The sequence below is a fragment of the Muscardinus avellanarius genome (genome assembly GCF_963383645.1).
Source record: "Muscardinus avellanarius genome assembly, chromosome: 7".
Classification (NCBI taxonomy): domain Eukaryota; kingdom Metazoa; phylum Chordata; class Mammalia; order Rodentia; family Gliridae; genus Muscardinus; species Muscardinus avellanarius.
In genome coordinates, this window is record NC_137793.1 from 110412217 (window position 1) to 110424675 (window position 12459).

Genomic DNA, 12459 nt, shown 5'->3' on the forward strand with positions numbered 1-12459 from the left:
CTAGATGAACAAGCTTTGGAGAATGTGTGTGTAGCAGGCTGACTATCTAACACTTGAAATTGACCAAAATAATAGATCTTAAATACTCTACACACAGTGACGCTGTAAGGTGATGCATAACTTGTTACTTGCAGAAATAATTTCATAGTCAATTAGACTTCGAAGCTGAAAAATGTTTGGGGGGTCTGTATAAAGTTTTAGGGGTTTTTGTGAAGTTTCGAGCATCTTTGTGTTTGGCCTGGCTGCCAGCTCAGGTATTCGCTGCACCTTTACTTGTTCTTGGATCTTCTAGCCCATCTGTGAGTACCACTGTGAGTTGGGGTTCTAAGTGGCTAGGTTTTTCACTGTGCTTTCTATGAGTGTGTTCTTACTCTTCAAAATCCAAGTAACCTGGTGTTTTCTTGGGATTTCCTCTGGATTTCTGTAGTTCCTGAGATTTGTCATCCCTTCCTTAGGTAAGGGAGTAGTTGATCAACCCATTGTATCTTCCTTTATTATATCTTCTACTTGTAGTAGGAATTCCTTAAAGTTTTTGGCAAAGGTGGACACCACCCTTGCAAAATGCTTTGATCCATTTGGACAGGTAAAATGAAGTAACAGAAACCAGGGAGCTTATAAACAACAGAAACTATCCTCACCGTGTGGGAGATGAAAAGTGTAAGGTAGATCTGGTGTGTGGTGGAGACCAGATTTCTGCCCCATGGAGATGCATGCCCGGCCTCACATGAGGGAAGGGTGATCGTGCTCTTCGGGCCCCTTTTGTGAGGGCACTGAGCCCATTCATGGCTATGCCCTTTTACCTGATTGCCTCCCACAGCCCAGCTGCCCAGGACCATCACCTCAGAGGTTAGGATTTCAACATGAATTTGGGGGAACCAAATGCAGAACACAAACCACTGAACCAGTTCTGTCACTGGTACATATTTTCCATATTATCTCTTTTTGGTATATTCTGCCATTAATCAGATATTGTAATTAGGAATTGTACTGAGCACTTTGTAGCTGTCTTATTAAATGAGTACAATAATTCTATTATAAATATCCTAATTATACAAGTGAAAGAACAAGATTATAGAAATGAAACTACTTGCTCAAAGGCATAGCTATAGGTGGCATACTAAGATTAGTTTTAGTTGATAAAGTTAGCTTTGGGTAAAAAGAATGGAGATTTTCTTTATTTGTGCACATGTTACTCAGAAGACAATCCTTAAAGCTGTTGGTATATAATGATGTGTAAATTTTAGATATTACAACTTTTAGCATTAGTGGACTGTATTATGTGACATGGCACATACTGCAGTTCTCCTGTCTCTTTAAAAAGATAAACTGGCAGGTAATAGAGCTTCATGTGAAATGAACCTGCTGCCAATTCTTCAGTTTTCAGGTCAGAAACCATAATTAGTTTGTCTTACACATACCTAATCCATCAGCAAACCATAACTACCTTCAAAATATATCTGGAATCTGCTAACTTCTCACTGCTACTGCCCTGGCCCGGCCCAGCCCAGCACTGTTTCTCACCTGTATTGTAATCGCTGTATCACTCTTTCTCCTTTGGCTTCTTTTAGTCTCTTCAGCGTGTCAGGTAGAGTGATCTGGTTCAACACTGTGTCAAGTCCTGTCACCCTCTGTTCTCCAGTGCTCCAGCGAATCCCTGTCACACCATGAAAGCCAGAGTCCTACCACGTTACTTTGCATTCTTTGAGGTGACTCCGTCATCTCCCTAGCCTCATCGTCTCTGTTTTCCCATTTGCTTATTCTCTGGTCTTGTAGTATTTGGGCATGTCTGGCATATTTCCTACCCGGGGCTTTTGCACTTGCTCTTCTCTCTGCTCGTTTGTTCTCCTAGACTTCCATGGTGATAATTTCCCCACTACTTTAACATATTTACTCAAATGTCCCTCCTCCTTGAGCTTCCCTGACTATTCTGAACAGAACTGCAAATTGTTTCCCAACCCACCCTTCCTGTCCCCCTTGCCTGGTTAAATTTTTTTTTTATCATTTATTATAGTCATAATCTTACTATATAATATTCATAAAGACTCCTGTGTCAGTGCCGTTCAGTCTCTCTGTTCATATTCAGGCTTCCAGTGAATCCCTCCTGTTTTAGTCAACCTGCTGAGTTCATTCTTACCATCTCCTTTTGTGCAGCCTCTTTGGGATGCAGGCTCGATGGCCTACTTTTAGTATCTGCTCTGATTCATGGCTTTGTCTACCTTGATTTACCATTTACTTTTGTATCTGATTTCTCTCTTGTGGGAGTTGTTCAAGTGCCTTTATCATAATAACTGTTCTATCTCTTTTATTATTGTGGCTTTGAATCTTTTTTTACTCCTTTTGTTATGATTTTAATAGGTTTATGGGGGACAGTAGAGGGTGTTTTGGGTAAGTTCATTGCTTTTATGACTTGGAAGTCGGTCAGAGGTTGATTTTCTTTTTTGCTTCCCCCTTTTAAATTCTGAGCAGGTATTTTGGAGACAGCATTTAAGACTGATGTACTCTTGTGCAAGATGTACATTGAACAAGTCCTGTATGGTAAAGGGGGGGGGTGTCGAAAGTCAGTTTTCATTTTACCCACTAAGGCTTGTGCTCTCATTGGTCTGTAAGGAAGAGCACCTATTTAATTTTCTTTTGTGTGTGTGTGTTGGGGGGGGGGGGAGTAATGGGAATTGAACCTAGTGTCATTCTACTTCTGAGCTACATCCCCAGCCCTTTTTTTTTTTTTTAATTCTTTATTTTGAAACAGGTCTCAATAAGATGTGGAGGGCCTCACTAGGTAGCTGAGGCTGGCCACGAGCCTGTGATCCTCCTGTATCAGCCTCACAAGTACTAGGATTGCAAGCATGCGCCACCACACCTGGCAAGAGTACCTGTTTCTAACTCCACAAAAGCACCAAACTATGTGATAGTGATGCCACATCTAACTTAGTGTCATTTTTATGTGCATAGAGGTGCTAGTTATCTTATTAGTCACATACATAACGAACATCAAATATATCCTTTTCTCCAAATTCCAGTAGATGTATTAGGTTCTGTCCGGTAACTCATGGCACACACCGTGAATGAGTTGGCCTCTTCTCCCTGCTCGTGGCCCCCGGGTCTCAACCGCTCTCCTGTGCTCTCCTGGCAGCTCTCCTACCCTCATATATTATATACTTATTCACTGTGTTGTAATCATCTCTAACACAGTTAGACGTACCCACATCCTAGGATACTGTTTGTACTCAGGAAGTTTTTCTTGAATGAGTGCATTTTCATTTATAGTTTTGAGTTGTACTGCTAAGACCCCATCAGTTAGGGTGGGATTTGTGGGCCATAATCAGAACATTTGGCCCACACTAGTTTAAATAAGTGAGCAGTCCAGGACTAATACATGTTCAGGGATGTCACCACGGAACCCGTCTTTCTAGCTTACGGTTTTGCCTTCACAGGCACAGAGTGGCTCTTGTGTCTCTAGACATTTCATTAGAGTCTGAGGGGAAGACAAGAATCAAGGACAGAATCTCTTCTGTTAAGCTTTCCATTTTCCTTTTTCCCTTTTTGCAGTACTGTGGGTTGAACTCAGTACCCAGGGGCAGTCTACAACTGAGTTACATCCTTTCTCCTTTTTATTTACTTTTTAATTTTGAGATGGAGTTGCACTCAGTTGCCGAGACTGGCCTTGAATTTGGGATCCTCCTGCCTCAGTATCACAACTGGGGTTTGGGCATGCACCACTGCACCCAACAAGGCTTTGCATTTTTCTTCTAGGAGACTATACCCGAAGCCTATATTTAATTGACTAGAACTATGATATATGGTCAACACTAGCTGCAAAGAAGGCTGGGATTTTGAATATTTTGCTTTTGATCCTTTCAGGGAAAACAAGAAAAAGGAAGATTACAACTGGAATATAACTCAAAAGTATCAGAAAACAGCATAGGGTTGTAGTTAAGAGCAGAGAGGACCTGATTTTGAATTTTTTTGCCCTGTTACTACTTTCTGGCTATATGACTTTTATAGCTACATGGCCTAAATTTCCTCATCTATAAAATGGGTTCTGTAATAGGTGCCTACATAATTATGTAGTAGAAAGAATGAAATTAATGTATGTCATTGATTTAATGAGTATAATTTTATTTTAAATATTTGCTTCCATTAGTATCATCATTACCTAGATGCATTATAAAAATGAATTGTAATTTTATCACTCAGAATTAGTATTTCGGAGCTGGGCACGGTGGCACATGCTTGCAATCCCAGTACATGGGAGGCTGAGACAGGAGGATCTCAGGTTAGTGGCTAGCCTCGATTACTTAGGGAGGACCTCCACAACTTAGTAAGACCCAGTTGCAAATAATAAATAAAATAAGGCTGAGGGTATAACTCAGAGGTGGAATGCCCCTGAGTTCAAACCCTGGTGCCACAAAAATTATTAAAAAAGGAATTAGTATGGGGGAATAGGAAAGCAAAACAGCATGTGACTTAGCAAATCTGGCTGGGTGCTTTTGAATACAGGAGTGGTGGAAGGAGATGGTGCAACTTTTATAAGGAGTCTGGCGACTGCACTGTACTACAAAACTATGGGCTGACTTAAAATATTTGAGTCAATTAAATATATTCACCAAATTCATTTTGGAGTCCCATGGATCTTCAGGTCGTCATGAACAGATTGTCATGTTATCAATAATCCCTTGAAGTTCAGCTCAATAGAAATTTCATCTCATTGTTAGGAGGTTTAAAGACAGTTCTTAACTATTTGCTGAATTTTATTTCATTGATATTACTGCTAGCCTTGTAGTTTTTAATCACTCTACATTAAAAAATTTTGTATTACTTTTCTCTTTTCCTTTTTAGCCCGATCTGCTTTGATATGATTGAGGAAGCATACATGACAAAATGTGGCCACAGCTTTTGGTAAGATATTTTATTCAGTGAAATAATCTTTAGACATTTTTTTACTTATATGTATATCTAACCACCGGAAATACTGCTTTGTATGTTGATTTTATGTTTCCTTGACTGATAATGTCTCTACAGATTTGATAGTTAAAAATAGTAACATATAGATCCCATACTTATAATCCCAGTTACTTGGGAGGCTGAGACAGGAGGATCACAGGTTCAGGACCAGCCTCAGCAATACAGCAAGGGCTTCAACTTGGCGAGGCCCTATTTCAAAATAAAACATAAAATAGGGCTGGGGGTATAGCTTGGAGGTAGAACTACCCATTGTTCAACCCCAGTAGCCTCCACTCACACATTAATATATGATTACTATGTCATTTTTATGAAATACTTAGATTTACCATGAGCCTGAAAGGTGGATTTAAAAATTTTCAAGTTTATTAATTATTAATAAGAACTTTACTATTTTAGAAAGTCAGAGTTGCTGAGTAATCAGAACCAACATGAATACAAGTTACTTAGGAAGTCAGATGGGAGGCCTGGTTAATGTAGGCTGGGAAGGACATGGAAAAGCATATGCAAGATTAAAAAGCTCTGTGTTCTCTTGTTTAACATTTTGTTCAGTGTTACATTTAGAGTATAGCATGTTGCATGTTGTGTGAGTATGTGTATCGTGTGAGTATGTGTGTATTTTTTTTTTGTTGTTGTTGTGATTCTGAGGATTGAACCCAAGGACATTCTACCTCTGAGCTACACTCAGTTCTATCTTGTTTTTTAGCTTGAAACAGGGTCTCCCTAAGTTGTGGAGGTGCTCTCTAAGTTGCTAAGGCTGGCTGTGAACCTGCGATTATCTTGTCTCAGCCTCCCAAGTACTGGGATTACAAGCATGTGCTTCACGCCTTTTGATGTATATGTTTTAAAAGTTTTAATTGTGATAAAATACACATAACTTACCTCCTCATTTTCCCTTCACTACATCCCCAGGTAGCCATCTTTCTAGCTTGAATGAGTTTGACAACTCTAGACACTGCATATGAGTAGAATTATACATTATTTACCTTTTTGTGATTTATTTCACTTAGCATAAAGTCTTCTGTGTTGTAGCACGTGCCAGGATCGCCTTCCTTTAAAGCTGTATACCGCTCCACTGTGGGTGCAGCACATTCTGCTCATCCATCCGTCCCTCTGTGGACAGCACAGTCGCTAGCACTTGGCTCTCAGGACTGTGCTGCTAGGAGCGTGGATATACAAATACCTCTCCAGACACCGCGTTCAGTTCTGTAGGGTTTCCGCTGTGCAGTGGAATCGCTGGGTCAGAGGGACATTTAGTTTCCAGTGTTCTGAGGAGCCACTGCGCAGCTTTCCTCCGCACTGGCCATGCCATTTCTTGTTCTCACCAGCACACAGAGTTCTAACCTCCACACCTTTGCCAACCCTTGCTTTTGCTTTCTCTTTTCCTTGACAGATGTCATCCCAGTGAGTGTGTGATCTGCATTTTAGTTGTTTTCTTTGTGCTTTGTTTACTTTTGCTGGTTTATTATTTTAGAGGGTACAAATGAAGAGCCAAGTGCAGACATGCGTAGGGCAGGGCGGGGAGGGGGGGTTTCATATTCCCTCCAGCACACTCCCCCCAGGGCCTCCATGTCTTCAGCCACCTGTAGCTCATGGCCCTTTCCTTCTGGGAAAGGTTACCGTGCCTCCTCTCAACTCACTGGCCGCTGGCGGTCAGCTCAGCCTCCAGCCCCTGTCCCCTCACTGGGATGGAGCTGGGCTGAAAGTCCAACGACATGGCTGGTTCCCCTACAGCCACTCATCTGGAGGCTGTCCAGGAGCCCCGGGCATCAGCTGCCTCATTTCACTTGTTTACTCTTTGGCTGAAGGTGGCCCATCCAGCGTGTGCTGCTCATCTCCAATTACTACCTATTCTCCTGCCATACTAGTTGAGGCCTAGTCTAATTAATAATCCTTATATCCTATTTCATGTTAAAGTTAGGCCTATAGTGTTATTTGGAAGTTGAATTTGGTATTGTTTCTGAAGCACTGCAAGGCACTAGTGTAATAGGTATTTGAGCTTATGTGCCAGCTAGTTAGCCAAAGACAAGCATTAACCTGATTCTTGAATCTCTCTCCTCTTTACTTAGCCTTGACCCTAGTAAATGTGAAATGAGCAGTGGTTGATGAGCAGTGAAACCTGATAGATATATAGGGTGACTTTGTTGATGAGCTAGAGGAGGATGAGAGTAGAGCAAATAGGCTTCAGTTTTGCTGAGGTAAATTTGTAATAATTTGGATATAAAATAAAAGGTGTGTTTTCTTATTGAGAATGATCTTTATAAGTCAGCTTTTTAATTTCTTAGAAATCATTTTCTCTGATTGTTAGAAGCAGTGCATATTTAGTATAGAAACTTAAATACATCTACAAAAAATCATTTCTCGTAATTTGTGACTTACAAATACTTTTCATGTGTGGTCAGTGTCTTCAGTTCAGTTAAAATGTACACATGTACAGTTTTCTTTAATAGATGTCAAATTATATGGTATCCACTGTGTTGTAGATTATTTTTTGTTCAGCAATATAGTGATAATGTGATATTTTCTCCTGATGGTTTGATATTTTTCTGCGATTTGGTTGAACAATATTTAAAGATCTTTTTAAATTATAATATACAACTGCAAAAGTTCCAACGTTACAGAAATATGAGATAAGGAAATTTCCCTGTGCTCTTTCTCCAGTGATAACGATCATTTTTTTAACCTCTGATATGTTGCAGCATAATTCTTATTGGCAATACTATATCGCCTGTAATTGGTGTTTATAAATTTACTTAGCCAATTCCTGTGTTTCGATTGCTTCTGTATTAGTTGGCTACTTACCGATAACCCTGTATTGAACACTTTTCTACTTATGCATCTCTTTAGAATAAATTCCTACAAGCAGTTTTTCAGTTCTCATTAGTAAAAACTGGTGTATGGATTAAATCATTTTTCTTTTTAACTAATGAAGGCAATGATTTTTTCCATATACAATATACTAATATTTATAGTTGGGTTTTCTACTTATTTTTGTTGGAATGAACTGTTAGTGTTTGGTTTGTTTGTTTAACACCATAAGCTTTGCTTTTCTAATATTATTGTATACTATTTAAATTGCTTAAAGTCAAAACAGTACTTTTAAGATTGTTAGACTTGTTATTTGATTTTTTTTAAATAACTTATATACTGTTCATCCAGTAAGTGTCCTGTGTATCTTGTTTATGATAAAAATATAAGATGAAATAAATTTAATTAAGCTTGTCTTATTTTTTCCCTGCTGATAGCTACAAGTGTATTCATCAGAGTTTGGAGGACAATAATAGATGTCCCAAGTGTAACTATGTTGTGGACAATATTGACCATCTCTATCCTAATTTCTTGGGTGAGTCTTTATTTTTTTAAATATTATTTCCTCAAAAGTATGTGCTAGCAGTAATTTATTCAAATAACCTAGCTCAGAGGTAAGCAAGTTGTTCTCTAGTACCCACTAGGATGGTTTCCTCTCTATCTTAAAACCCTCCTGATACCATTCTGGTAACCTTCTCCAGGATGGGATACAGTACAGATCACATATGTTCTTAGTACCATATTGTATTACCTAAAGTTGGGTGTGGTGACACGTGCCTGTAATCTCAGCACTTGGAAGAGATTCAAAGGCAGCCTCAGCAACTTAGACCCTGTTTCAGGTAAAAAAAATAAAATTGGGCTAGGGGTGTAGCCTGGAGGTAGAATGCCCCTGGTCTCAATCCCCAGCATGGGGGGAAGAAGAACCTTATCTAGCTGGCTGGACAGGAGCAGAGACTCAAGGAGAGCCAGAGTTCCCAAGCACCTTTGCGCTTCTCTTTTGACGTTCTGCATTCCTCTGCTTGCTCTGCGGGCACAGAAGTGCGAATCCGAGGTGGAACTGCCTCACCAGGAGGGGACCATGTGTGGAGACAACTGAGGGGAAGGGAGAGAAGGAGTTGTGCGTGAGAATTCTCAGGGGAGAGAGTCTGTGAACTGGGAGGCAGTTGAGAAGTCAGAGCTGGGGAAGGAAGACCTGATACAGATGTTTTTAATACATAGAAATGGTAAGAGCTAGAGAGGAGACACATGAACACACCAAATGTAAACCGCAACTGCTTAAAGCTACATGTTGAATAGCCTAAGATACTGTGTGAGTATCTCGGTGTTTTAGATTGAATAAAAAAGCCAGAGGAATTGTCACATATGGGTAGGTTGAAGTAGGGTGCTATTGATGGGTATATCAAAGGCTAAACTCTTCCTTCTAGAGTTTATCAGCTCTGTTAGGGTGTAGTGTCTACTTGGCGATTGGATTCTAACCTGCCAGAAGGGGCTCAGCCTACACATCTCCCTCCTGTCAGCTTCTCCTTCTCTCCAGTGCACCCACATTCTGAGGTCTGTCTCCTTTGGTTTTTCGATTTCTCTTTTCTTCTAAGTGGTGTTAAGGATCAGGGTGTTAAACCCCCTCCATGATTAAAGGATATCATATGTCACATATAATACCCAACTTCAACATAAAACTATAGGTCCAAGATCAGTATGAAATAGGATATAAGGATTATTAATTATTAACTAGTATGGCAGGAGAATAGGTAGTAATTGGAGATGAGCAGCACACGCTGGATGGGCCACCTTCAGCCAAAGAGTAAACAAGTGAAATGAGGCGGCTGATGCCCGGGGCTCCTGGACAGCCTCCAGATGAGTGGCTGTAGGGGAACCAGCCATGTCGTTGGACTTTCAGCCCAGCTCCATCCCAGTGAGGGGACAGGGGCTGGAGGCTGAGCTGACCGCCAGCGGCCAGTGAGTTGAGAGGAGGCACGGTAACCTTTCCCAGAAGGAAAGGGCCATGAGCTACAGGTGGCTGAAGACATGGAGGCCCTGGGGGGAGTGTGCTGGAGGGAATATGAAACCCCCCCCCCCGCCCTGCCCTACGCATGTCTGCACTTGGCTCTTCATTTGTACCCTCTAAAATAATAAACCAGCAAAAGTAAACAAAGCACAAAGAAAACAACTAAAATGCAGATCACACACTCACTGGGATGACATCTGTCAAGGAAAAGAGAAAGCAAAAGCAAGGGTTGGCAAAGGTGTGGAGGTTAGAACTCTGTGTGCTGGTGAGAACAAGAAATGGCATGGCCAGTGCGGAGGAAAGCTGCGCAGTGGCTCCTCAGAACACTGGAAACTAAATGTCCCTCTGACCCAGCGATTCCACTGCACAGCGGAAACCCTACAGAACTGAACGCGGTGTCTGGAGAGGTATTTGTATATCCACGCTCCTAGCAGCACAGTCCTGAGAGCCAAGTGCTAGCGACTGTGCTGTCCACAGAGGGACGGATGGATGAGCGGAATGTGCTGCACCCACAGTGGAGCGGTATACAGCTTTAAAGGAAGGCGATCCTGGCACGTGCTAGGACACTTTCAACGCACGCTCTCCTTCCCAGGCCCCATATGTACACTGTTCATCTGTATTCCTGCAAAGGCTAATTCTGTAGCTCCTCTTCCCGACCCATGTGCCATGTGTCAGTCTGTCTTTCTGTCTTTCTCTCTTACTCTTTCTCTAGCTTTCTCCATTTTTATAGAACATACCTAAATTTCTTTCTAATAAATGGCCCTAGTACTCATTAATGTAGAGAACATCTTGAATGAAACTTTTAAATTAGTATTTAGAAAAAATTAGGCAAAACCTGTGTAGTCTTTAATACTGCCAGGCACTCTTACGTGCCATGTAGAAAAGAATTTATTTTTTCCTCATTCAGTTCTATGAGATATATATTGCTGTTACATCCTTATTCATCAGGTGAGAAGGCTGAGGCTCAGACCGGTTAATAACAGAGTAACCTTATATAGTTGGTAGGTGGTGGTAGAATGGAAATTTGGCTTTAAATAGTCTGATTTAAGAAGCTATGATTTTTTTCTAATCTAAGGTTGCATACAGTTAGAATTAACAAACATATAAACCATTCTCCAGGTTTTTATCTCAATTCTGAGAACTGCATATGGTTTTGTGTAAATGTTTATATTAATTAGAAATATAAAAACATTAACTGAAAGTAGCATGTCCAGTTTGAAATCCAAGGTCCTGCCATTAAGGTTCAGTACATTCATTCAATAAGCAGTGGGTGCCTACATTAACAAATCAAACTGAGACTAAGCCATTAAATGTTTCAATTTGTAGTGTAAAGAGGAAGCTGGCTGGAATATTTTGCCAGTAGCAAAACATTGCTTTTAATATAAATTTTCAAAGTTACAGAAGGGAATTGACCATTATATTAGTGGTGTTTGTGAGTTCAGGCATAGTTTTAAAAGGAATTTCCTTTGAAATGTGTGAGTTTGATATATTGACATTTGAATGTTGAATCCATTGTGTATGTCTTGCATTCCAATGGAATTTTTGTGAAATTTCTTAAAATATAAAAATAAATGTTTCTTGATGAAAAAATTTAAAGTTACTAAAAAAAAAAGTGGTGCATTTATTTTATTCCTAGGGATAGCTCCTTTTCATTGAAGGTTATAGTTTCTTTGTTTTTATATTGGGGAATGAACCCAGGGTCATTCTGTTTCTAAGCTACACCCCATTGAAAGATAAACACTGGAGGGGGGTGGTGAATCGGCTTGGACCACCCTCCCCCCATGCCATTCTGGCATGGGGCTGTAACTATTTTCTGTATTTCTATCTTTATAATAAACTTCTTTAAATCTTCAAAAAAAAAAGAAAGATAAACACTTGATTATTTTTAAGGCATTGCTGGCAAGAATCAATTTCAATGATGTGTGAAATTTCTTTGTGAAGTGCAGTAACATTGGAAATGTTAAAATTATTTAACTGACACAGTTTTTTTTTTAAAACTGGTTATTTCTGTAGTTAAGACATTAAACTGTACTTTTTTCTATTTATGCTCAGTACCTTATTTTAATTTCTTTTTACCTTCTCTGGATTGCAATATTTATGAACTATATATTAAAGGCTTGTTAGAATTAGATTCCGGTCTGCTTACATTTCTAGTCTTACTTCTTAGCCTTCTACTCATTATTCACAAAATTACTCTGGTCCTAAGTTATCTTCTCTCCAGCTGTTTTATAGCTTCACTTCTCTCCCTCTTCCTTTGCCTTACGTGATTCTTTTCCATCCCTCCTCCTCACTTGTTGGTCTCTGTGCTTATTTGGCCAATTCTTTTGTCATCCCTGTATGAAGCCTACTTGTGAACATTCTGATGACTGACCTCCAGACTGTGCACTTCAGAAACCGACTTAAATATTGGTGTCCATTATTGCACAACTACTGCGTCACATGCATCTGACTCGCTACTTTGAACTGTTTGCAGTTTGGGTTTGTCTTAATCATTTTTCAAGCTTGGGTCTGTAGTATGGGCTTGTAGTTTTTGTTTTTGTTTTTGTTTTTTATCTTTTAAGGCTATGTATAATTTCATTGTAGTATAGTGGAAAATATTAGATGGTTGGACTTGGATTCCAACTTTCTGGTTCTGTGTACCATAAGTAAGTTCTCTGTTGTCTCTGTCCTAATTCCTCAAGAACTTG

The 12459-nt window shown here is 39.9% G+C and overlaps 1 protein-coding gene across 1 annotated transcript in view; it reads left to right on the forward strand.

Moving 5' to 3' along the window:
• COP1 (COP1 E3 ubiquitin ligase) overlaps nt 1-12459 on the forward strand; it is a gene marked incomplete at both ends in the record, with an annotated part of 138854 nt that overhangs the window by 12065 nt on the left and 114330 nt on the right. The window contains 2 exons of the mRNA XM_080698776.1: nt 4837-4896; nt 8205-8302. Coding sequence (XP_080554902.1) covers nt 4837-4896; nt 8205-8302 — 158 coding nt within the window. The remainder of the gene's footprint in view (nt 1-4836; nt 4897-8204; nt 8303-12459) is intronic.